At 43.7% G+C, this 25142-nt stretch overlaps 2 protein-coding genes across 3 annotated transcripts in view; both read right to left on the bottom strand.

Moving 5' to 3' along the window:
• The window catches only part of nbeal1 (neurobeachin-like 1), a 34832-nt gene extending 17703 nt beyond the window's left edge, over window positions 1-17129 (bottom strand). The window contains exons 1-15 of one of the 2 annotated variants that reach the window (XM_062380830.1): window positions 17103-17129; window positions 16241-16636; window positions 9225-9316; window positions 8077-8238; window positions 7781-7862; window positions 7547-7674; window positions 7357-7439; window positions 6207-6292; window positions 5260-5623; window positions 4913-5019; window positions 1730-1813; window positions 1401-1499; window positions 700-1271; window positions 287-419; window positions 47-166 (exon numbers count right to left, since the gene is read on the bottom strand). In XM_062380830.1, coding sequence (XP_062236814.1) covers window positions 47-166; window positions 287-419; window positions 700-1271; window positions 1401-1499; window positions 1730-1813; window positions 4913-5019; window positions 5260-5623; window positions 6207-6292; window positions 7357-7439; window positions 7547-7674; window positions 7781-7862; window positions 8077-8238; window positions 9225-9316; window positions 16241-16291 — 2163 coding nt within the window. In that variant the 5' untranslated portion in view covers window positions 16292-16636; window positions 17103-17129. Of the gene's footprint in view, window positions 1-46; window positions 167-286; window positions 420-699; window positions 1272-1400; window positions 1500-1729; window positions 1814-3574; window positions 3662-4912; window positions 5020-5259; window positions 5624-6206; window positions 6293-7356; window positions 7440-7546; window positions 7675-7780; window positions 7863-8076; window positions 8239-9224; window positions 9317-16240; window positions 16637-17102 lie in introns of those variants that run through there. The other variant, XM_062380829.1, reaches the window with a different exon arrangement.
• Window positions 17130-18956: 1827 nt separating this feature from the next.
• Window positions 18957-25128, bottom strand: stradb (STE20 related adaptor beta). Its single transcript, XM_062380265.1, has 13 exons — window positions 24853-25128; window positions 24340-24425; window positions 24125-24191; window positions 23392-23472; window positions 22253-22355; window positions 21998-22119; window positions 21797-21905; window positions 21460-21583; window positions 21199-21370; window positions 20959-21063; window positions 20623-20879; window positions 20505-20547; window positions 18957-20381 (listed from the first exon to the last, which is right to left on the bottom strand). Exons 3-13 carry the CDS (start codon window positions 24134-24136, stop codon window positions 20220-20222), a joined length of 1290 nt encoding a protein of 429 aa, XP_062236249.1. The 5' UTR covers window positions 24137-24191; window positions 24340-24425; window positions 24853-25128; the 3' UTR covers window positions 18957-20219.
• Between the last annotated feature and the right edge of the window lie 14 nt (window positions 25129-25142).

Here is a 25142-nt window from a genome sequence, read left to right as displayed (position 1 = left end):
GATGCCAGGCCTTTTTAGTGAATTATTACATGACTGCAGGTCTCACCTCTGTCATGGTGGGATACTTCAGGGGGGCAGACAGTTTCTGTTGTCCATCAACATAAATGTAGACAAGACTTTGTCCAAATGGTCTTTTTCCTGGTACATGCACCACACCGATGCTGTGCTGTAGAAAGAAAGACTCAAAATCAGTGCTATTTTATTGGAAATTAATATTCTTTTAACATTTGTATATTTCAGTTGTCCCCACCCTTCTGATAAATGAAAGTTCCTGAAGCTGACTCACCCAGAGAGAGTCACAGAAGCAGTTGTCTGGCAGCATAACAGTGACATACTCCTTCTTGGTGCATACAGCCACCACCAGCACCCCCGCTGAGCTAATAAAGGCCTCGAACCCTGTCCCTCCCGGGGTAAAGAAGCTGTACATGATGAAATAAAGGAAAAATGCTATGAGAAGGTGTTGACGTTTTTATCCATGTGATTTTATTATCAGGGTTCAAAGAAAAGCAGAAAAGACAGAAAACTTGGTATTATGCTATGTAATGATGCTTTAAGCTTGTCATTATTATATTAATTATATAATATTTATAATTATATTTAGCTGATGTAAAACTACAGTGATGTGAATGCCATCATCCTCCAGTCTATTTCTCACTCTCAATGTCCCTGTTCTTCACATCACAACTTTTCTCATCTCACCTGTAGAGCTGTTTCCTCTTGTCCTTGCTGGGTGGGCCCAACTGGTCCTGGTCAAGTGACAACCAGGCAAGGAAGCTGAAGGCAGACCCTGGCCAGCGTTGCACAGTTGGTACTGCGATGCCTGCCATGCTGGGTGACAGGTCAAAGTACTGCATGGCACTCTCCAAGCCCTGCTTGCGTACCATGGCCAGGAGGGCTCTCAGGGCAGGACCTACATAAGGATGTGCTTGGCTGGACTCTGGAGGTCTGAGGAGGCGCAGGAGACCTAGCAATTCCCTAGCACTCAAGGACTGGGAACCCAGTGAGCCCAACAGACCCAGTAGGCTCTCGGCACAAGCTCGATGTAGTCGTTGATGGCTTTCCAGAGCGGCCAGTGCTCGCATGACCATGGTGGCATTGACACAAGTGGCACGGGTCTGGCGATTAAGGCAACTGAGGCGTCGGAGCCAATCGGCCGTAAAAAGTTGCAGCTCAGATAAGTCCAGCTCCGGGAGCCACTGGACCAGCAGCAGTAAGGGCTCCACATTACTTATGCCCAGGAGCCCCACTGAGGTGTGCTCACCCTCCACCGCCTACACACAAATAGAAACAGTTACATATACACAGACACAGCGGGCAACGTCAGAACATACTTCAACAAACATTAAAAAAGCTGACAGGCCGACAAGGTCTACAAGCACCAAAGATGATGTTTCTCTCACCATATTCATCAGCTCTTTCAGAAGGTGTCGGGATGGTTGGCCGAGTGAGATGAGCACTTCATAAAGGTGATTATAGCCAATCCTCTCCTTGAATACCTCCTGCAGGATTGGAAGAAAACAGAAAAGATCAAATTAGTTGCACTGCAGCATGAACAGTATCTTCACGTCAGGTGTGCATTAGTAGTGGAAAAAAGATAATAATGATAAAAGATAATAGCTCAAAAAACACATGGGAATAGGCTCGAGTGCATACTGCATTCAAAACATACAGTAGTTAGTAGACTTAATCTGATGTTTTATTTCAATGAATGTATTGAGGTTCCTGTTACCTTTGCAGCTGGTGATTTGTGCATCACTGTTGTCAGGGCTTTGATGGTTGCTACAGCGAGGGAGTCTAGTCGCCCTTGAAACACCTGAATGAAAATCATACAGATCAATCACTGGTAACAAACGATAGGACACAAGGTCAATCTCCTCTTAATCCAAGTGAATGTTATTTGTATCTCTTGCAACGAGCATGCATTCAATTTGAAGCCACGTTCACAGAGAAGGTTTGTGATGCTAAAATTATAATGATCAACTTATTTAAGGATCTGAAAACAACATGCATCACACTTGGAGGAATGAAAGAGAGACTTAAGTGGATGCCTTGGGGCTTGATTCAATTAGTGTGCAAGTTAAATCATTGATGATGGTTAGAGATGTTTTCACTGCAGTAGGAGCTGGCATAAAAGCTTGTACTGCAGATGGTAAGATGAAAATAAGGAGGGTGTTGACTTTCTGCTTCAGGTAAACAATAATAATAATAGCAGGATGATGTGGCTGAAGCAGGAAGCTCTTGGCTTGGTCATAAATAAATAAAAACACCACAAACAGACAGAAGTAACTGACTCTTTTCCCTCACTCTGACATACAGAATGCATGCAACCCATGAAACACAAGCCAGACAAAGAAAAAATACACAAACACATCTCCATCCAGCTCTGTCCTGCTCATGACCAACACGTCACGTTCGAGGGCCACTGAACTGGACCCCTTTATTCAATTCACATACAGCCGTAGACTGGTCACACCTATAGAGTCTTGGACCAGCTGGAGAGGGACTGTGGCAAACAAATCAAACACTGAGATCATCGTCACAGAGTCCAGATCATATCAAACCACTGAACTCTGTGCAAACACACACCAGGCCAATGTGATAGCATTCCAGTGGAACCCATAGTACAGGTGTACCGCAGAAAACCAGGAAAATGTGGGGCGGGAGGTGGGAGGAGGGGGATGAGGAGGGCTGTGGAGGCATGAGGAAACTGAAAAGTCAATAATATAGATGAGATAAAACAAAGGCATGCTCGTCTCTCCACAGCAAGACAATTTAGTAACTTGGGTTAATTGCAGTGTTTGAATTTGTTTCGGGTGTTTTTAATTAAATAGCTGCTTTAGTGTATGAGAATTTAATTGGCGATCTCTGGAATGAAAAAAGCTTGATGCCTGATTAACGCACCAAGCAGGAAGCAGCTGCATCTGCCGCTGCATCGGATTACCGCTGCTCTACAACAAAAGGCACATTGATGTGTGTGTGCGTGTGTGTGTGTCTTCATGCAGGTCTGTCCACCTGTATTCCTATTATCCACATCAATGGAGAGGATTATACCTTATAAAAGGTGGCTCTGTGAGTAGGAGGTACAAAGAGAAGAAGGAAAGCTGGTCTACTCTGAGGGCAACAAGTGACCTTTCTGTGCACATGAGATGATTCAGTGACAGAGCTGACAAATTGACATGGCACCATTCATAAAAAAGTCCTGAGGTGTATCAGACAGGCACTGTGAGGTTTTGAGCTGGTTAAAGACCGCCATGTTATCTCGAATCTTTCAAGCTACTCTCCAACTTGCTGCACTTGATAGAGCAGAGCCTAAATAATCAAATAAGAGGAGTTTATAGCGTAAGGATGGCTCAGCTCAACTATGACAATTCAGTGCTTCAATGAGTGGATAATCTTTTTTCTATTAAAAATGTGACCCAATTACATGCAGCAGTGCGAGTTTCCTGCTGTGGAGAGGCTTTGTGGCTCTGGTGAGGTCAAGGTAGAGGGACTTGGCAGCAGTAGAGGGTGAGGGGCAGGTGGATGGATGGTGAGGGGTTCAGGTTAGGTGGGGTGGGGGCTTTCTCGGCGGTACCTGAGTGTCCCTCTCTGCTGTCAGTAACCTGTTGTTGGTAATATCTTTCTGGTCCTTGTCTGCCGCCGTGCACCTAGCATTAACCAGCTGACACACACACACAACAGGCAACATGTCAAGATAGCAATGTAGGGAGGTTGATAGACAAAGAAAATGGAGACAAGGAAGAGACAAGAGGAAGGTGCAGTGGGAGGAAAGATGTTGGAAGTGGAGGAGAGGGTGAGCGGTTAAGGTTTACAGCCATGACCCTCAGCAGGGTCACTGTGAGGAGGCGTGTTGGTGATCCAGCCTTGCTATTGGGAGGTTAACATGCAATGTGGGAATAAAATGCTCATTCTCACACTCACAGAAATACTAAACATGACGTACAGCTAAGAACAGTGTCCTTTTCACGCCAGTTAATTTAATGACATCAACTGTTACTACTAGATCTTTTTAAGATTGGGGCACTGTATTGGAACTGAAAGAGACTTGCTAAACCAAATGCACCTTTAAGTGCACCATCATCCCTAATGGCCCTGGTCAGACCTGGTATTAATATCCATCCTGAGAGATCTGGTCACACTGACAATACAATGTGTTTCTTCTCGTGTGACCACTTGTCATCGGATCTGACTTCCTCACTCTATATGCAAATAAATACTTAGGTTTATTCTCTTTGCAAAGACCTGAGGTTATAGGTCTGCTGTCAATGTGTGTGTCTGTGAGTGGCTGTGAGAGATAGGTAAAGAGAAAGAGCGTAGCCGAGGGCTGACTGAATCAATTTGCAGAGCTTTGGAATGAAATAAGATTTTACCCATTGATAAAAATCAATATGTGGCGGTCAGTGTTAATATTGTGGATGTGGCCATACATTATTCAGTTAAAGGGGAAACATTGAGAAGTGTAAAATGACTTTGGGTTTATTGTGAAACTGTAGCGGCACAGAGGACGTCAACTAAAATGCTAAAAGGCAAAAAATGTGGCCACATGTAACCCAGACCACCTCTAAATGAGGTCTGAGTGATCACATCTCAAATCATCCTCAATGCATTTTCACATCTGAGCTCAGATCGCTCAGGAGAGATGTTGATACCAGGTCTGAATGGGGGTCAAAGTCAGTTACTCGATCTGACCATGTCCATATTTATTGCTGTCATAAGGAGGCGGTGGGAAGCAGACGTCCTTTCTTTTGTAATATCAGATACGAGATATTTTCAAGTGCTACTAATAAGTTGATATTTCATTTGGCTGATAAAAACGAAGACAAACATTTCATAGGAATTAAAAAAAAACAAGATCCAGCCATACAAATCCCTGTGAATTCAGGTTAAATTAAAAAAAGAGTTGTGCAGTTACCTTGCTGTTCTGCAGCAGTCGTGTCAGATGCTCGAAACAGTTACTATTGAGGAAGATGGCTTGTAGAACTGGCCTGTCTGAACACAGGAACATGTCCCTGATAGTGTCTAAGAGACAGCAGGAATGACAGACAGAGGCAGATAGACAAAGCGACAGGTGGAGAGAGGAAGTCAGACACAGAGAGAGAGAAAAAGAAGCACAGATATAAAATCAGATGGTTGAATGAATCAAATTGACTAATACCAGTTTCACTCTTTGCAAACAGACTCAACAAAATGGAACAGGTCAACAGAATCGACTTAATATCATTAAAATGTAGACAAAGGTCACCATTATTAATTCCCTACCAAGCATGTTCACTTGCAGCGCCACAAATCGGCTCTCCCAGTGACGGCCCAATGTTTGCACTCTGCCCTTGGCCTGGTGCTGCTGCTGTAGAGCAGCAACCACAGCTGCTGGATCTGAGTTGAGCACCTTGAAGTAGTTTTCAAGGACTGAAGCTATTTCCACCTGCCGCTGATCAGAGCTGGAGGCCAGGAGGCGCTGTACAACCTCTCGCAGGCAGCCAAGAGTCAGCAGGGCCTTTCGGTCGGGGGCCTCACTGTCCCAGTCCTCGCCCTCATCTGATGGGCAGCTACCCATGGAGCAGTCGGCCAGCACCCGCATTAACACCTCCATGGTGGCCGGAGAGATGGCAAGCAGAGCGTTCCTCTGCCAGGGACAAAGTTGTGGAGGGAGGGAAACAAAGTGAGGTATGGGAGATGAGAGGAGCAGAAAGGGTAGAGCCATTGTATATTTAGCCAAGATTTATTAAAGCATATATGACAATAGAGGCAAAAGATACTGCACATCATAAATAAAAGTTTCATACTAAATACTTTACTTCCTCTATTTGCTGTTTGGAGAGAGGATTATGCTAAAAATTCGAATGAACTTATTTAAGTAATTACTAAACTACATGCTGTATCCCGTTTGGTTATTGCGCACACAAACAGAAATCTAAATTGGGAAGTTGTGGTTTGATGGAAAGAACATGCTGGAACTTTTTTTTTTTAGATTAACAGAAGCCAGAGCAGCCCCCTTGCAACTTGTATAAATAAGCTGTATAGAAAATGGATGGATGGGTAATTTGTGGCCAAAGAAACTCAAAGCCTGAGTCAGCAGCTTTACTTTGACTGAATGAATGTGGTATCATGTTTGAACACTTTCCAAACAAATCCATTACCAGCTGGATTTGAATCAAGCCAATATCCTGTGAGGTAAACACTGACCTCCAGTTCATTCAGACGCTTACCTGATCACCAGCTACTACGGCTCCAAACAAGTGCAGCAGGCAGCATTTCAGACTCTCCTTCAGATGCTCACTTTCCTGGAAGCACTCTGGGAAGAGGACACACACAAACACATATCAGCCATGCAAATACAACATAACCACAAAGCCAAACTATTCCCAACTACGGTCCCTGCACTTCTGTCTATAAACAAAACACACAAACAGACACGCCTTTATCTTCTCTGTCTCATCGATACACACGCTCGTGCACAGAAGCTCAGTGATACCAGATAAGACAGTTAGCACACACAGTGCAGGCATGTGCCGGTCCTGCCAGTGACCTCTGGGTCAGTGTGGTCCCAGTCATCCATTAACTCATCTGTCAACAGGTTCAATTGGTGAGAAGAATCCTGACATCTTGGCTCCGTGATGTCTGGTTCCTTTATCCCTATCATGCCACAATTAGATTTACTTAAACCACAACATTTTAAGTACATACACTAGGGGAAAAAAGTGTTCTGTATTTACAGTTTTCCCCCCACACTTGCTCTTTGCTTGTAACACATTAAAGTATGAAAATGCATGGGGAGAAACACACACACAGTCTATCAGGTTTGCACTGGGTGTTATCTCTAGGAGAAACCGCAGCAGCCACACAGGGCAGAATGGAGTGTTTGTTTAAAATGTCCGCCAGTGCTGCTGGAGTGCCTAGACAGACACCATTCGCTATCGGCTCATCTCGCCGCCTTGCAAACTGAACACGGTCACAAAGAGTGGATTCAGCTGGACATGAAGAGGAAAAGGTGGAGGCGGAGGGAGAGGGAGAGAGGGAGCGAGTGACGTCATGAGAGATAAAAAGATAGAGAAAGAGGAGCTCATGTGATAACTAACTTTTTTATAATGTAGAAGACTGTTTCCTCATCCATACCCAAATGTCTACTAAATGTAAAGTATGAAGCATAGACGTTAAATGGCCAGTATTTATACAGCACTTTGTCTTATTGACAGCACAGCCGTCAGGGGCAATTTGGGGTTCAAGGTCCGGTCCGAGGACAATGCAAAGTGGAGGAGCCGGGGATCACATTCTGGTTATAGATGACCCTCTCTGTCCTATGAGTTTTTAAAATGGAAAAGAAGGAGTGAGAAGTGGACTGAAAAACAAGAGACTTACGGTAAAAGAAGGGAACGAACTCAACAGTGAGTGGAGCTGCCTTGTACTTCTGTCTGCTCCTCTCGACTGTACCCAGCTGCTCCCTGGAAGAAAAACGGGCAAACCGTAAAGAATCATGAAACAAAAAAAACAGATGAAAAGGAACATTTTATTTTGCTTTTGCATTCTTTTCTAGTGGATGTTTTTATACCCGCAGGATCGATGCCTCCAGTTGCGGTAAGGGTCGTAGAGGCTTTCGCAGAATGCCAGCGCATGACGGACAAACTCCTCCGCCTGACTCTGGTCCACCATCTCCTTCTCTTTGGTCTTGCTCTTGAGCTGCATCAACACACACAAAAACATGTCATTCAACAATAAAATAAAAAGTTTGTGCTGCGCAAAAATAAATTTAGAAATTAGAGTAAAAAATTGGGCAGAGTCAGACCTGTTGAATGTAGAGTGTTGTCATGTTGATGATGTGATTGATGTAAGAGCAAGTGCCTATCTCCTCCACGTTGGACAGGTTTCTTTTAGAAACACACACACACAAAGGAAGTAAAAACAGGATTCATTCATCTCTTCAAATAGAGCTTACTCTGAGGGTCTTTCAGGAAAGGTTCTGGAAAATGTCCAAACAACTGACCTTGACATTTGCACTCTCACCTTCAGAAAATGTCAGGAAACTTTCCAGACGTCAGTGCATGTCTGAAAGCAGCTTATGTGTATGTTTACTCTCCTCACCTGCAGATGATGATCAGGAACTTGAGTAGCAGCAGAGCCAGGTTTTGTTGTTCAGGCTCCAGGCCATCGGAGGCTTTCTGGACACACTGCAGCAGCTGGTGGCGCACAACCTGTAGTATGTTGTCTGGGAGGAGGGTCAAAACCGGGGGAACCTCCTCTAGCCTGGAAAAATAGACACAATGAACAAAGCAAGATAACTAGGAATCTCCATTAGAGAGAAGGAAACCCTACTGCACCATACTTTTATCTAGAGGTTAGTTATGGATGCCTTGCTGCAGGAAGAGACTCTGCTCACAAGCCTGCATGTATTCAGGGAAAAACAGCATGTGACAGAGACAGATCGAGAGAGAAATGCAATGAATGTCAGTGGGAGCACAGGACAGATGTGGCAGCTGTGGAGGAAAGGAACAAGAGGGAAGGAGGGGGACAAAAGGTAAAGTGACAGAAGCGAAAGGAAGATGAAGGAGGGAGCTGGAGTGAAAGCAGGAAATGGGAGATAATGACTCAAGGGAGGGGGAAGAGAAAAGAAAGATGAAAAGCTAAACAGATAGGAGACATATTCCTCCGCCCCACTTCACCCTCACACGACCCTCCTTCATGCAATCACAGCTGGCAGCACAGCCAAGACATCAGCAGACCTCACCTTTCTCCACATGCACAGGTTTTCTTCTGTTCCCATGTCGAAACATATAGATGCATAACCTGCAACTTAACGTGTCCGCTCTGCACAGAAGCATCTGATATGGCCGTGCTACAAGGTTTGTGCTGTGGAGGTCTCACAGTATGTGGTCGCGCAGTGGTTGATGCATAGATGAAAAGGAAGGTCTGAGTCTACCAGGGATGACCTTAGGCACATAACTACAATGGTGCAAAGTTAAATGTATTGGGAAAATGGAGTAAGAAGGGTTCATAGGTGAGAGTACAGGACTAAATAGCCGAAATTAGATAGCCTCCACCAACTAGTGTAGTTTCAGTCTTCAATTCTGTTGCATATACAACCTGATGCATTTTATTTTCCCAATTAGTTGATAAACCGAATTTCTTGCTTGATCAAAGATGACTAACATAACTAATACATATATAAACATTTTTGAATGATTTATAATGAACCCCAAATGATTGAATATGGTCAGTTTGCCAGTGGTTACCTTGAAGGTGGCTTTTCAAAGTCCACATCTAGGCATCGCTCATAGGAGCTGATGAAAATCTCCAACCATAGCTTCAAGTAGTCAGGATCCCTCTGAGAAGATAAGAGAAAGAGAGAAGGAGGAGTAAAGAGCAATTAAGAGGAAGAGGGAGAGAATGGTTAGTTGCCTTTGTTAAAAAAATAAGTTAAAATACACAAACAAAGGTTGGCAGCAGACAATTTGATTACATTAATTATGCATACATACGTTATCACTGTGAATTCCACACGTATACAACAATAAGCCACAAGCTTTTGGCGCACTGTAATTTAGAATGAGTGACAATAGATATAACACAAACAAGCAAATGCTTAAGACATGTTTTCACTGCTTAAAGGACTTAAATAATAAGGTAGTGAAAAATAAATTGGGATACAGTTGCTTATGAAGCTACTACCTAAGCATGTGAAACACAAAAGAGCAGGAATGTCTCAGGTGTGTGTGTGTGTGTGTCTGTGTGTGTGTGTGTGTGTGTGTGTGTGTGTGTGTGTCTCGTCTTTCTAGGAAGCAGGAACTACAGCATGCACCTGTTGGGAGTGGAAAACCGGCCTGACTACATTCTGAGGCAGGGGGAGTTCAGCAGTCGGCTGATCTGCATTTCCTAAATTCCTGGAACCAGAGACGGATGAGAAGGCAAAATCCGCCACAGAGGAGCGCTGGCCTGGCTCAGACGGCAGGGTCCCAGTAAAGCTGGTTTTAATTCCCCTCAACCGTCAGAAACAAACTACAAGAACTACAAACACACGTGACTTCACTGCAAAACTGCGCAACAAGCAAGATGCAGGGACTATAAAGTAAATACAAATGGTTTCGAATAGTGTCCGTTTTTATGACCGGCATCATTGATTTAACAGACAATGAACACAGAAATGAGTCACCTCTATGTCACGCACTTGTCAACACATGACTTAGGCAGTAACTACACATTTGCTATGTCCTGGATTAGGGAGTAGAAGGTTTTACCGGCAGGAACAGAGAGAGACAAAGCTGGATAGTCATTGTTCTGAGGGAAGCTTAGACTTTGATCATGCTACACATGTTCTTTTTCTTTGAGAGAAATTATTCATACAAACTTATCTCCATTTATCTTGTCAGACACTCACACTCAATGGATCTGACCAAGAGGGGGATATTAAACAGAGAAAAGTAGCAAATCGTCACACAATTCCTGGAGCCTAGTGCCTGTCTAAAATCCAGGGTGCAGGACGTGTGAATAAATCAGCTTTAATTCATCATACAGCAGTAATCAATTGCACACAACAACCCCTGCAGATCCTGCTGGGGCCATCTGGAGGATGCCAATAAGCAATCTGGGTCAAGGAGGACTGAAGAGGTGATTGGGGCAGATTACAACACCAGTCAGTATATTGTGCTTTTGGTAGCATTGTCTGAACAGTATTGGAAGCCATTAATTAAAATTATAATTTGAAGCTATTTTGTCATGACTATTCATCCAAAACCGAAACTTTGGAGACTCACAGGAGTTAGAGGAAAGTTAAAACCATTAGGATTCACTCAAAAGAGAAAGTATCTGCAGTAAATTATAAGATAACCTCTCCTATCCTTAAGCTCAGATAATAAAATAAAGCGGAGCTTTGAAGCTACCCCAGGAAACAAACACGGGGAACGAGAACAAATTGCAAATTAGGACAAAATAACAGTGCTCATGTTCACAGTGGGTTTCTAATGGGCCTATCTTAACTGTATCTGGCTTTAAGGTATTTTATTGTATTATCAGTGTTGCTATGTCTTCCCTATAATAAAGTTATCCCCGCCTAGATTTGGCACAAATGGCCACCGTTTGTTCTGCTTGAAAACTAAAGAATGTGCAGATTAGAGCTTGAAAATGAATAGAAATGAGGGTAAGGGCTCTGAGGATAGCGGTGCCATGTGGCTAAAGAGTGGGAGTAGGAATTGAGAGGCTGACTGCTTCTGTCTGCGTGTCAGAGTGGGAACCAGCCAGAATGAAGCAGGAAACCAGCTTCTCTGCAGTTCCTTGTGAAGTCATCAGAGCAATATTGAGATGTTGGCCTCGGTTGTGTGTGTGTGTGTGTGTGTGTGTGTGTGTGAGTCAGAGAGAAACAGAGATGAGAGACAGAAGAAAAGAGTGAGAGAGACATCTGAAAGGAATAAACAACAGCCACGTGTGAATAGCACATTTTGTTGAGAGAACATGACATGTTGCCTTTGTGTGCTTCTTTTTCCTGTGTTACTTTAAAGACCTGCATGAATCACTGAATATGAGGAGACAAAAATGTTTATGGATGCTGCCGCAGCTGTTATTTAACTTCAGGGATAGTCAATGGTCATACATATTCATGTGGATGTTACTGTGGATGAAAACTGCATGACGATTTGAGCCTGCAGCTTCACTCCATACACTGTAAATAAAGATGGACCACACGTCTCGACTTCCTCCCACTATCCAGATATGAAGCCAAAACATCCCTGATAAGAAAGCTGCCTTGGAGCTAGAGTCTGTAAAGAAGCGATCACTAGCAAGGTCCCACCGATACACGTGCTCGACCAGACATGAGTCAGTCTTAACTGTCAATCATGATGCTTCCCCCTGTTTTTATTGCAACAAATAACTAATTACATCCAAACTCAGCCAAGAAATTCACAGTAGAATATGCATCGAGAAAACATCTCTGAGGAAAACTCGTTTGCCTTGTGTATGTGTGTGTGTGTGTGTGTGTGTCAGAAAGAATGTCCTCTTTTTAGGCAGCAGCTCCAGAGCACAGATGCCCATTGAGTGTTTGGACTGTGGCAGGCAGGGACACACCCTGCTCTACATGGCTCTGCTTATCCTTGGCCTTCATCACTGGCCAGACATAATGACCCTAATGTACAAGTAGGAATCCTGACGCAAAAACAACAATCACCTTGTTCCAACTCACACAATCATCTAGTGTCCCAGTTTGTATGGGAATAAAACACAATTCCTACGAGAGGATCACATGCCTCTCCGATGTATATACATTATTATTTATTTTCTACTCCATAACAAAGGTCAACACGGATCAATGAACTTCATTCTGGAAACGGTGATCCCCATTGAGCCACAGAAGGGAAGTGTTACGCTGCCCTGAAGGTGCTGGTTGGGGATCAATGTCTTAAGACAGCTCTCACGCATTTTGATATGAGAGACTCACACTCTGAAAAACATGAGATATGTGCTGACCTGATCTGTGATATAATAACCTTCCGACTAACAGCATGTTGCCAGCACTGCGTCATAGCAACAGATAAAAACTAATCATAAGGGAACTAACTAAATGTCAGACTAGACAGGTGGGAAACTGATCTGACACATACGATCACCAGATGTAAACAATGTGGCCACATATGTATTGCAATAAGTACCTGTGGAGATAATCCACATGGACCATAAATGAAGGTTCCTTTGGGCAAAATAATTTTTTACTGCCTAAAGAAACCAAGATGTTGAAAGGAAATGAAACAGAAACCACATTATACCAAAGTCAGCCACGTCTTAAACCCCTACAATAAAAACAATAATTACTACTTTAAATAAAACAGTTATTGCAAAAACACCCTGGGCCTTAATATGTCATTACTTTCAGAGGAAACTCAACACCAGTAGTTTTTACAGCGAACTGAAAAGGACACAATTTGATTTCATTAATCTATTATGGTTAGATAAAATGCTTGTATACACAGTGCTGCTGCAGAAGTTGGCAGCCAGACAAGCTTCACCTTTCTAGACAGGCATGGTGCGACAACTTGTCGGGTGGCTACTCGCTTAGTTTGGGTGGCTGTGGGTGACCTGGCTTTTAGAAGAGGCATGGAGTCACTTAAAAAAAAAGTCCAGAAAGGTCCACTCCCTGTTGGTTTTTTAAAGAGGTCTGTGGTCTTTCTGTTCCTGCACAATCACAGCCCGGCAGCCAGTGACAACTCCTCGGGCTGTGAGGTCACTGCTCGGGGTGTATATATAGACACTGGGTGGTAGGGGTGCAAGTAAAATGAAGCATGTCTGACACACAATATCACTGACATCACTGTTATTCCAGAGATATACATAGCACAGAGGAAAATGAGAAGCATAGAATGCAAGGAGAAGCTGTGAGAAGGAAAGCTAACCTGAGGGGACAAACTTTGCATACCAGCACATAAACCAGTTCCTGAAACTGTGTAGCTTGCGTGGCTGGTGTAAAGACAAATGCATGTGTGTGTGTGTGTACATTTATGCAGAGATTAGACCGTAACAAGAAAACGAGCAGCAAAGCCAGACAGAGACCCATGTAATCTACTCATACAATATATTATATACTTGTACAAATATGTGAAACTTTGGCACTTTCTCCTAGTCCATCATTTCCTGCTCAACTCTTACTTTTATTTCCATTTCCCTTCCCCCTCTCTCCCCGTCTATTTTCCTTTTGCTTCTCTTTTGCCAATCCTGTCACTAAATCATGACTCCCATTCAGTGCAGTGGGTTTATGCAAATTGCTGTTGGTCGGGGTGGAGTGAAATCAGAGAGGATGACTGTTTCTGTGAATCTTCAACCAGAAAGTCCTGGTTTGGTGCCAATTTTACTTTTTTAAAGAGGGCAGATTTCTCCACCAAAATTACGATACTGGACTCCCAGTGGAGGTCGAAATGAATCCCAGTGTCTGTTGAGGCGTGTTCTGTGTGGTTGGGCATTAAAGGGGCTTTTCTGCAGCAGACAAGAAGGCTTTAAGAGAGTAACTGGCATTATTCAGGAGGAGTCAGTTAAAGCCTCCACTTTCTCTGACAAGCCCTTATACTGGTGAAACAGGGTTGTGTTGTTGCCACTGTGCACCAGCAGCAACCAGCGGTTTCCCTCTGCTCGGAGGACAACACAGTGACAGGCAGCTAAGAGGATCGCTTGTTATGTAACTGTCTTAGGCATCGGCTGTGACCCCTCAGCCCTCTACAGCTCCAAGAAGCTTAGCCACCGCAACTACTCATTATTTAAATTATCATATTATTAACCCTCTGAACGGGTCAATGCCAGTGTTGATGTGCTATAAATAAAAACAGGAGTGTCCTGCCTCCCACTTGCTATGTACATTTTCCTGTGTATTGACCATAGACTGGTATTGATGCTCACCCAACAACATATTGACCAGCTGCCTCTTCTGACTTGAAACACAACTTTCAGCAGAATTATTCCTCACAAGCGTCACACATGTGTTTAAGAACAAGCCCACGAGCTGAAGCCAATGATAATCAGGTGCACAAAGGTGATACACAGAGATATGGAGGTGGGATAGGGCTGCTGGTGTCGTGTTGTTAGAACAGGATGAGCTAGTTCTAAAACAGCCAGCCTCTACTGTCAACAGCACACATCTGACCTGACTCCTCCTCGGGGGAAGAGCTCCGGCGTTAGCCTCTGACATTACAGGCAGTTATGTCTCTATTGTTGTCAATCATTACACAGACAGAGGACATGAGGGGAAGGAAAGAAGAAAACACGTTTCGAAGTTGTGTCTACTTCCAGTTCAAAGTTGCAGTACTATGGTTCTATTTGAAATGAAATGTGCATCAATTTAATTTTACCATCCAAATGCCAACAACATTCAGTGTTGTAAACCCTGGATAATGTAGGTAGATTACATGTGTTGTTAAATAGATGGCGTCTTGATTCCTCGCGCACAGTTAAGATAAGATAATCGTTGCTTGAGACAGCAAGAGGCTGCGAAGGGGATGTGAAGCCATGAGGTTGTATGTAGAACCATTAACCCTTTGGTGGGACCTAGGGGGTCTCAGGGCTCACATAGAGATATTCCTCATCTGATACATGTCTGCAGGTTCTGCTCACAGGCAACATATACTGGCAAAACACAAATACAAACACATAGAAGAGAGACGCTCCGCCAGCCACACTTGACATTTCAGCTGCTCCGGGAGGGAGACACATTCTGCCGCACACATATATATTTGAAATGCTTCACTCTCAGCTTCTTTTTGCCTCATGCAAAGAGAAATACTGGCCCTGTGGACCTTGGCTTACAGCCAGGATGGAATGAAATGATCCTTGGTCGCAGTTTAATGCTTAGTCAATGCAAATACAGACTCCTGCTAGAGCAAATGCAATGTGTACGCTGGCAGCAATTGGCGGCCTTTTGGCAAGTTACTGTGACAAGTCAGTGCGAGCAGCAGCGTGCCTGAAAACTTCTAGTACCGCTGAACCCACAAAAACACCCACAACATGGGAATTAGTTATTCTATTTGTGTCAACATCTGTGGATTATTCAATATCACATCCGAAACTTACAGGAAACAGCTTGGTGTGTACTCTATGTGTGTGTGATTGTGAGGGATTACTGTGTGGAGAAAGTGTGTGACTGCAGCCTGGCTCACGTGAGGAGAGGCTCAGGCGGACTGTTTTGATTGGTGGCCAAGTTCGCGAACATGCTGCATCGCCCAGTGAATTAAATCTAGCCAACAGCTGACTCAAGGGCTGCTGTCTCTACTAGAGAGTCATTCATTTGTCTGCACCACTAAAACCACACACTATACATGCAGCAGTGCCCACCCCCATCCTCATATTAGATTGTGGTACGTGTCCACACAGCCTCCCTACTGGTGTGGATGTTTTTATTACAGATGATGAGATGTTGCCGTTACTGGGGATGTTTAGTCAGTGCTGTTATGAGCTACATAGCAACATGTAATACCTGATTTTATGGTTCAATGAGTTATCCATTTATAATCCTGTATTATAGCCTCTCAGCAAGAAGGTTAGAATCCTGGTTTCTTTGTGGAGTTTACAAAGAAACTGCATGAGTCCTCTGGCCAAAGGCAAAAACTGGATATGGATTTTTAGAGGCCGGTGCCAATGTTAGAGATATATCAGCAGAAATATATTTAAAAATGGCAATGATTCTTAAGAGTGTGTGTGTGTGTTTATGTGTATGTGTGTGTGTGTGTGTGTGTGTGTGTGTGTGTGTGTGTGTGTGTGTGTGTGTGTGTGTGTGTGTCCTAACCTTAGTGTAGTAGAGCATCCAGACCTCGTACAGTCTTTCCTTGGATGCCATGGTGCCAGTGTGTCGCACCCACGGCCTGTAGTGTCCACCGAGGTCACTTCCCTGGCTGCTTCATGTTCTCCAGTCATGAGCTGAACCTCTGCTGCTTGGTATCACTGCTCATAAACATCATCTTCATCATCATCCTCATCGTCAGCATGTCTGTCAAAGTGTTACTCTCCTTCAAAGATCCAGAAAAAGGGCGATGGTTGACGTGTTGAGGCAGAAACTTTCGCCCCAAAAATGTTATTCCATGGCGGAGGAGAGGAGCAGAGCCCCAGAGGGGAGTCGGAGCAGCTGGGCCCGAGCTTCCTCTTCTTCAGCTCGGCTTCTTCCTCTCGGAGGGACACACTCACACTGCGGATGATGACAACAACACACAGAATGACATATCATGGAAGATTGTGTTGTTAACAGCAGCAGCAGCAGCAACACAACAGGAGACTTTCTCCCTTACAGCTGCAGGACCGGACCGACGCTGGAGGTTTTAACTACACGGCAACAACACACACCAACAGCCGTGTGTATTTCTGCCACAAATAAGCAGCAAGGAGCCGGTGACAGCTCGGCTGACGTGAAGGCTACAGACGACCTTACCTGAACAAGCTAGCTTAGATGCTAGCTGTCAAAAAAAAGCCCTATTTCAGGTTTTCTTTGAGCCTTCCTCTCCTCTCTCCTCCTCCTCCTCCTCCTCATGTGACAGAAACGCCTCTGGAGTCTACCCGGCTACACAAGTCTCACATGAACACAAACACACACACCTGAGCACATATACGAGGTATAAAGAGGGTTAAACCCGGTTAGATGGGAGGGGGACACGCACCTGAGCAGCAGAGACCGACCGTCACTGGGGCTAATGCGTCAAGTCAACGTAAACATCAGTTGCGCGCGGAACATCCCGCAGCTACTTCCTGTCCCGACCACTTCTTCACAATAAGAGTCGACTCGGAAATGACCGACGTGAAAGATGTTAAACAAACTGAACACCTCAATGCAAAGAGACACACTTTATTACGAGCACCGAGCAGTAGGAGGCCCTATTGGAATTGTAATTTTATATATAAAACTGATTTGAAAGTTTCATAAAAAAATGTATACAATATTAGGAACACTTAATGTTCATAAACTGGATTCACAGAAAAGTGGATACATGATGTGAGATAAGATAAAACTACAGATGTAAAATAAGATAAAACTAGAGATATGATGAATTGTGATTTTTGTGTTAAACCACCCTCTGGTGGTGAAAGGGAGGAAACGCAGGACTGACATGTTTTTCTCATTTTAAATATAAAATTAAATCTGAAGCTTTATAAAAAAATATGGATACGATATTGGGAATACTTTTTCATAAACTGGATTGACAAACAAGTGGCTAGAAGATGTAAAATAAGATAAAACTAGAGATATGATGAATTGTGATTTTGTTGAAGCACCCTCTGGTGGTGAAAAGGAAGAAACGCAGGACTGACATGTTTTTCTAATTTAAAATATAAAAGTGAATCCGAAGCTTCATAAAAAAATATGGCTACAAAATTAGGGACACTTTTTCATAAACTGGAGTAACAGAGCAATGGCTAGGAGATGTAAAATAAGATAAAACTAGAGATATGATGAATTGTGATTTTTGGTTGAAGCACCCTCTGGTGGTGAAAAGGAAGAACCGCAGGACTGACATGTTTTTCTAATTTAAAATATTAAACTGAATCAAAAGCTTCATAAAAAAGTATAAATAAGATATTAAAGACACTTTGTCAATGAACTGGATGACAGAAAAGTGGCTACGAGATGTAAGATAATTTTAGAATATGTTCTTCAAACATATCAAATCAGTGGTATTAAACGTAGGTTGAGCAACAGCTGGAAAACAATGTAATGTCGCTGTAAAAGAAAAGTTTATTGTTTGAATAACCTGTATATCTCGGTTATTATGTGACAGATCTATCTGTAGTGATATTATTTGTTGTTATTTAGTACGAATAATTCGCATGCACGTCGTTGGACCAACCTTTAATTTCGTAGGCAAACCGGATGTTACCCCGCGACAACACATACATTTAACGAAAACTAATCAACACACCCTTGTTTTAAACTACATTGCAGTCCCATGTGTGTGTGTTGCATCACATTAAACTGCAAACTCTGTTAAATAGACGTGAAATGAATGTTTATAGCATTTATCAAACATGGTCGAAGTGATTGCGACAGTTCTTCTCCTTTACGTTGTCGATGTGGACTTTGAGGGTTGCTGCACACTTTGCATATGTTTGACTGCCACCTGGTGGAGAATTCAAATAACTACTGTTTTTCACTATTTAGTAGTAGTAGTAGTTGTAGAAGTAGTAGTAGTAGTACTATTTGTTTTAGTAGTAGTAACAGTACTAGTAGAAGTATTAGTAATGCAGTAGTAGTATATGAAAAGATTCATTTATTTTGCACTTGCAGTAACTTTAATCAACCACCAGATGGCGAAAAGTGATTATAAATGACGAAACAGGCCAAAAACTGACAATAATTTTTTTCAGAGTAAATACAGTAAAAATTTCCTTTAAAGAACTATCATATCTTATTGTATCTGGGTCCAGATCTGTGCCAGTGACCTTTTACTTCGTTTCCTCATGTTGCCACACCAATAAATCCACAACCATAAAGAAAGAAATTGAGGCAGACAGGGAAGTTAAGAAATCCATTTTCTTTTATTGATACATATCATTTATGTGTGTATATATCAGGCTCATACAGCTACCAGGTTTGATATGTACTGCAAATCACAGTTGCTATACACAGTACACTTTGTCACAGTTAGTAGATCAATCACCATATTTAGAAATCAGGTTTCAGTAAAACATAAAGGCGTTGTTGTGTAAGGGTCACAGAATAGAGATATCTCTCTTTTGCCTTATCACTAATGATCAGGGAAGGTGATTACCTTCATCTAGTGTCTCTACTGCTGGGTTCTAACATGACTCCTGCAGGAAACACTAATGATACATAGAGAGATAGATTCTATTGCTCAAGTGCTTCTTTTTAAATAAGCCAAGTTGCACCTTATCCTATTAACTCATAGGCAAACATTTCAGATGAATATACAGGAATACAGGGGCATATATGTTCAAACATACAGCAAAATATATATTTACATTTGCGATCAAGGTCAGTTTTGTAAACTGAAATAACCTTATAAATTGTTCAGTTGTTTTCGGCCATTTGAAGTAGTTCTTACGTATGTTATGTTCTATGTTCAAGTGGAGTTCTTACATTTTGCTTGCTGAATTAGCTCGTGCATCTTCCTGGGTGCAGTGGATGACAACAAATGTACAGACAACTATCACTGTTATGCTGTCAGTCTCCAAAAAAAAACAACGCAATGATTCTTAGGCTCTGGAGTGGAAAGCTCTGATATCGGTGAACATATTTGCACATATGAGTCGGTAACCTCTATTTTCTGTACCACAGTATTCACGATTCACAGTCAGAAGACATAACACTTAACGGACAAACTCACCGTAGAAACAAAATACTGTGTTCTAAACGTAAACTGTTAAACACACAATATCTGTGTTTAACGATGAAGTGTATCTGGCTGGACTTCTTTAACTCGTAGTTGCCTTTTGCCCTCATAGTCAGAGTGTGATTAGTAGTCAACTAATAATCTGTTCTCCTGTGACTCATCGGTAGTCCCTTATCTTTATTATTATTATTATTATGAATCCTTAGTGCATTACCAGAGCAGCTTCTTAGATCCAGCACTTTCACCAACAACCAAATCCATATATGCATTAGATAAACACGTTTAAACAAAACTACTAAAAAGGCTCAGAGAGTTAGGTTAGTGATAAGAACAAAATGAAAGCACAGTAGAGTGTGGCCACTTTGCTTTGATTGTCTTGAGTTTGGTTTACTAGTCATGGCTTTCAGCAATCTTGGGATATGGAAGGGGTTAGGAGAAGTCCCACACAGCCTCGGGAGTGTCGGCGCTGGGCATTGTCAGAGCGTGGCAGGATGGACCGGGGGGGCTGGATACTGGAGTGTCCTCTGGGCTGGTGAGCGGCACCGCTGGGTACATGAGGCTGAGGAAGGAGTCTCTTCTGTGCCTCTTCACCTGTCGTGGATCAACAACACACTGCTCAAACAACAGCAAGACACAACCTCATGCTGTTGTTTCAATGAATGATCGAGGATCATCCACACAAAGTTCCCGAGACAAGACAGGAAGGAAACCTACCTGCTTGAAGAAGGCGTGGGTCAACAGTGAAGACGCTGACGGTCTACAGAAGAGAAAGACATGGTAAACACTGTCACATGCACAACCTTGTGTTCAAATAAGATTGTCAAATTCAGACCTGAGCTCGGGCTGCTGCTGCAGACACATCTGGACCAGGTTGTGGAGGGTGGCCGAGTGGTTCTTGGGTCCGGGGCTCTGAGGTCGGTCGGTGGGAGGAGCAGTGGCGCTGTGTGTCAGGCTTCCTGTGGCCACGCTCTCCCCGATGCCGGAGTCCACCCCGGACCGCGACACCTTCAGGCCCCCGAGCTCGCCCAGGGGGAAGGGGGCCACGTCCAGCAGGCAGCAGTGGGAGCCACGCAGCTTCTGAAGCAGCATCTGAACAGAGAACAACAGCGTCCTGTTAACAATGAACTGACCCTTACAATTTATATGGGCATGCTGTTTATTTCATTACCTGAGTGGGGGCCATGTCCTGAAAAGGCACCCTGCCACTGACCAGCTCACAGGCAACGATACCTAAACTGTAGATATCTGACTTTACTCCATAACCATGCAGGTCCTGCTGAGGAGAACGTCACGGTGAGAGGAGCGACAGAACAGAAAAGAATCAAGCTGAAAAAACGACACTTCAATATTTTTAACGTCTAACTGCATAGCTAATACGATTTGGGATTTGAATTGGGGGAGTCCTGACCTGTCGCAGTAGTTCAGGGCTGAGCCAGGGCAGAAGGGCGGGGCTGTGATTGGGCATATCGAACACCGCCCTCATCCTCTTTCCCTCACGCATCATACTGTAGATACTGTGGAGCCCTGAGAGGTAAACACGCCCCTCCCCTGACAGCAGGATATGACTGGCCTTCAGTGCCCTGAAAACATAAAATACAGTAGCTAAAGTACAAATACTTCAAAACTCTTTTAGACCTTTTCTAAATGTTAACATCTGTTTCCCACTGACCGGTGAACATAGCCCATCCGATGCAGGTATTCCAACGCTTTCAGAACACCGTACAGCAAGTAGGCTATCAGGGACTCACTCATTCCATCAGGGAAATATGTCCTCAGTAAGCGGTCAGCGGAGCCTGCAGGGAAGAGGAGACCGAGAGGAGATAGTCAGATAGAAGAAGTGATGTTACTGTACCTTTAATCTAAACAGTACAATGTTTCATGATCACATGAATTTACATCAACAGCATTTAAAAAACCTTTAAATGTTTCGAGCGCAAATAGAATCCGTTGGATATTTCAAGGACCAAAAAAAAGAAAGTATATAAAAGGTATGAGCAGCTGCTGACCATAGGCCATGAGCGGTGTGAGGACCCACAGTTGGCAGCAAGAGCTGAAAACCCGGCGAGAGGTCAGCAGGTTCTGGTGGCGGAAAAGCCGGGACAGGAGAACCTCGTTCTGGGGACGAAAAAAGAAATGAGACAAAACACACACCAGACCAAAGAGAAGCTTTTAGAACCACATGTGTCAGTTTGTGGAGAGCAGCTGACCATGAGCTGCAGCAGCTCCTCCTCGGTGCACTCGTCCAGGTTGGTTTGTTTGACAGCCACCAGCTGGTTGGTCGGGATGTGCCGTGCCATGCTCACCTGGCTCAGGTTATTGAAGCCCCTACCTGCAACACAGGGAATGAAGCTGAGGTGAACTCTCACTCTTGTCTTGAAAACGTGGGGGGATGGTGTGAGTTGATCTCTTTGCAGTTTCCTTGTCTGAAGTTAACGTCAGACCAAAGCGTGTGGTGTTCCTACCGAGCTCAGCCAGTAGCTGGTAGTGGGCGGGCTCAGCCGACAGCCCTGTGATGTCATCGCCACCCGCGGGCCCTTGCAGAGTGTATTCAGAACCGTCACAGCTCTGCAGGGAGCCACACAACCACACACACACAACAAACATCGATTAAGCTTTTATCTTTGTTATTTATTCATTTATTTAACACAATTTAGTATATCAGTGAAGGGACTCAAAGGCGTACACATTTCAACTCTGATTATTCTCTGGTACGCTTCATGTGAGGGGGGCTGGTTTGGACCCCCCCCATACTGTGAGCAGCAGGGCAGAGGATCGGACCTCAGACCTGCCATTAGGAGATCTGATCACAAGTGATTAAGTCCACCTGGTATTAAAAGGCATCCTGATTGGCTCCCCTGTGACCACATGTGATAAGATCCCACTGTCCCGCTCTATTATGTCACTCATTAGCATTAAAGTTGCCTTTGCTCACCACAGACAGAGAGTGTTGTCCTGTACTCCTCCAACAATCGCAGAACATTAAATATTATTAAGAATAATAATTACTAAATATCATAAACGTCAGTATCAATGGTCACATATTGAGGGATGATATCAAAGGAAAAAATGAAACTGCTTTTTTATGCAGATTGATATTTTAAGGGGTCGTGTTTATGAAGTTCAGCTTAGTGACCATCTTAAGTTCTACCAGCCAATGGGGATTGTCTGAAAAGATAATCAATGAGGATGTGAGGGGTTGACAGTTCAATTCATCACAAAAAAGCCTGTGTCTTGAACTGGGAATGAGAGAGACATGGTCATTCACCAGGTATAAAGGGTCTAATAAAAGGAATTGTAGGAAATCTTGAGTTTTTAGAGCTTGAAACATGCTAGACAGTGAACATCAGGGTGACTGGGCCTCTGCTGCACACAATTTGATCAGTCTTGCTATAATCTGTCTCATGTGAGCCAGTAGACTTTATGGAAGTGCAATGCTAACGTGATGGAATATCCCTGTAGGGTGCTTTTTCCAGAGGTCAATATCTCAAACAACGTTGAGTAGCTCCAAAGAGCTGATAAATGACAAATGAAAAGCGATGATATGATGGAAGAGCATCAGTGAGACCACTGTCTTCATGCTGACAGTGTCTTTCGTACTGACCAGGAACTGGTGGCTGGTGTCCTCATACTGCTCCTCTATGTCCAATGGCTGGACCTGAGCATGGGAGATGCAGGAACAGTCCTGGTGGAGGGGAGGGAGGAACACAAGTGAGACATGCATTGCAGGTTGACAGGGGGGGGGAGTGGTGAGGAAAGTGTGAAGCCTGGGAGGAGGTATGGGGTCATACACATGCCGTGCAGAGTTTTGGAGGGTCCAATATGATATGGGTGACACAAGCATCAGGGCTGTGGGGGCACTCACTTGACACTTTATCGAAAGGGGTGAGTGGAGGGAGGATGAGAGTGATGATAACAGGCAACAACGAGACAGCTGAGAGACTGATGTGTCCCAGCAGAACACAACAAATATAACATATAGATGTGCCTATCAGTTGTGATAGATAGATAGATAGATAGATAGATAGATAGATAGATAGATCTCATATAACTCAGTAACTTGATGCAACATAAATTTGATTAATAATATTAGATAGATATATATTGAAAAAACATTGGTATATTGGTGCAACTCCATCGGAAAGCTCATTATTTTCACTACATTTCTTAGTATCCTGGGTTTATCATGTACCACAAAGAGGGTTATCGTCAGCATCATGAGCAATCTGATTCGTGACTAGATATCTACCGGGTCCAAGTGAAGCAACACACACGCAAAAAAGCACGGAGGCACAAAGAAGCGAAAGGCTCTTAAAGCGTGGTACTGGTGTCCTTACCAAGAAAGACATGGAGTCCTTTTGGCGAAGGCAAAGTCGCAGGGTTTGGCATTCATCCGATCTCAGGCTGCAAGGAGATGGGGGGAGGCAGGGAGATGAGGCGCAGTGAAGTAACATGAGACACCCACCACCATCAGACACACACAAATCACTGGACTAGAAAGCAGCCAGCATCCATCACAACTCAGCCATCCACCCGTCCGTCTGACACTCACCTAGCTGCCTCGGATGGGAACAATCACCCGCAGAGATCCAGGTCCAGACGAGTCGGTGCAGGTTTTAACATCGGGAGGGAAACAGTCTGGAAAACAGTGTTTACTTACACTCCTACTGCTGCTGCTGCTGCCTGGGCTACAGTCATATTCTACTGCGGCCAAGCGAACCATTGTGAGCTGACGCTGTCATTCCCCAACACATTTATGAAATTCAATTCCACTTCGAGGTTAGATTCCCTGCAGCCATTTGTATTGTAGCCAGAGCACATGTATTACTCATTAATATCGGTGTACGTGAGTGAACGAAAACAATAAAGAGGACGTTCATATCATTTTTAATTATTATATTACATGTTTAACTCTGAGGAAAGGGAACAGAATACATGACAGCTAGCTAAGCTCACTCACGTAGCTCTTTATGTGTGCCTGGTCCGAGCATTAAGCTAACGTTAGCTCAGCCGTACACGTATTGTGCTAACTTAAAATTAGCCGACACGAGAAGAGGCTGCTCACCGGTCTCCAGTTCGACGGGCGCCCCGACGTAAACAAGTTAAAAATACAACGAAGAGCCTGAAAACCAGAACAAGTCCTCGCTCACAAAGTCCATCCTCCGTCTCTGCTGTCAAATCTACACCGAGAGGGGTCGAGGACTGCGGGGGTTTCTCCTGTCAGTCACGAATATTACATTATTAAAAAAGCGAAGATTGAAGCCTTTTTCTGAGAGGACTTTTAATTTGACACAAGCTACTGGCGATTCATATATACGTCACCACACGAAGCGTCGCGCCGTGATGACTCCCAGT

The sequence above is a fragment of the Platichthys flesus genome, chromosome 22 (genome assembly GCF_949316205.1).
Source record: "Platichthys flesus chromosome 22, fPlaFle2.1, whole genome shotgun sequence".
Lineage (NCBI taxonomy): Eukaryota > Metazoa > Chordata > Actinopteri > Pleuronectiformes > Pleuronectidae > Platichthys > Platichthys flesus.
This window is presented reverse-complemented; position numbering and strand designations above follow the sequence as displayed.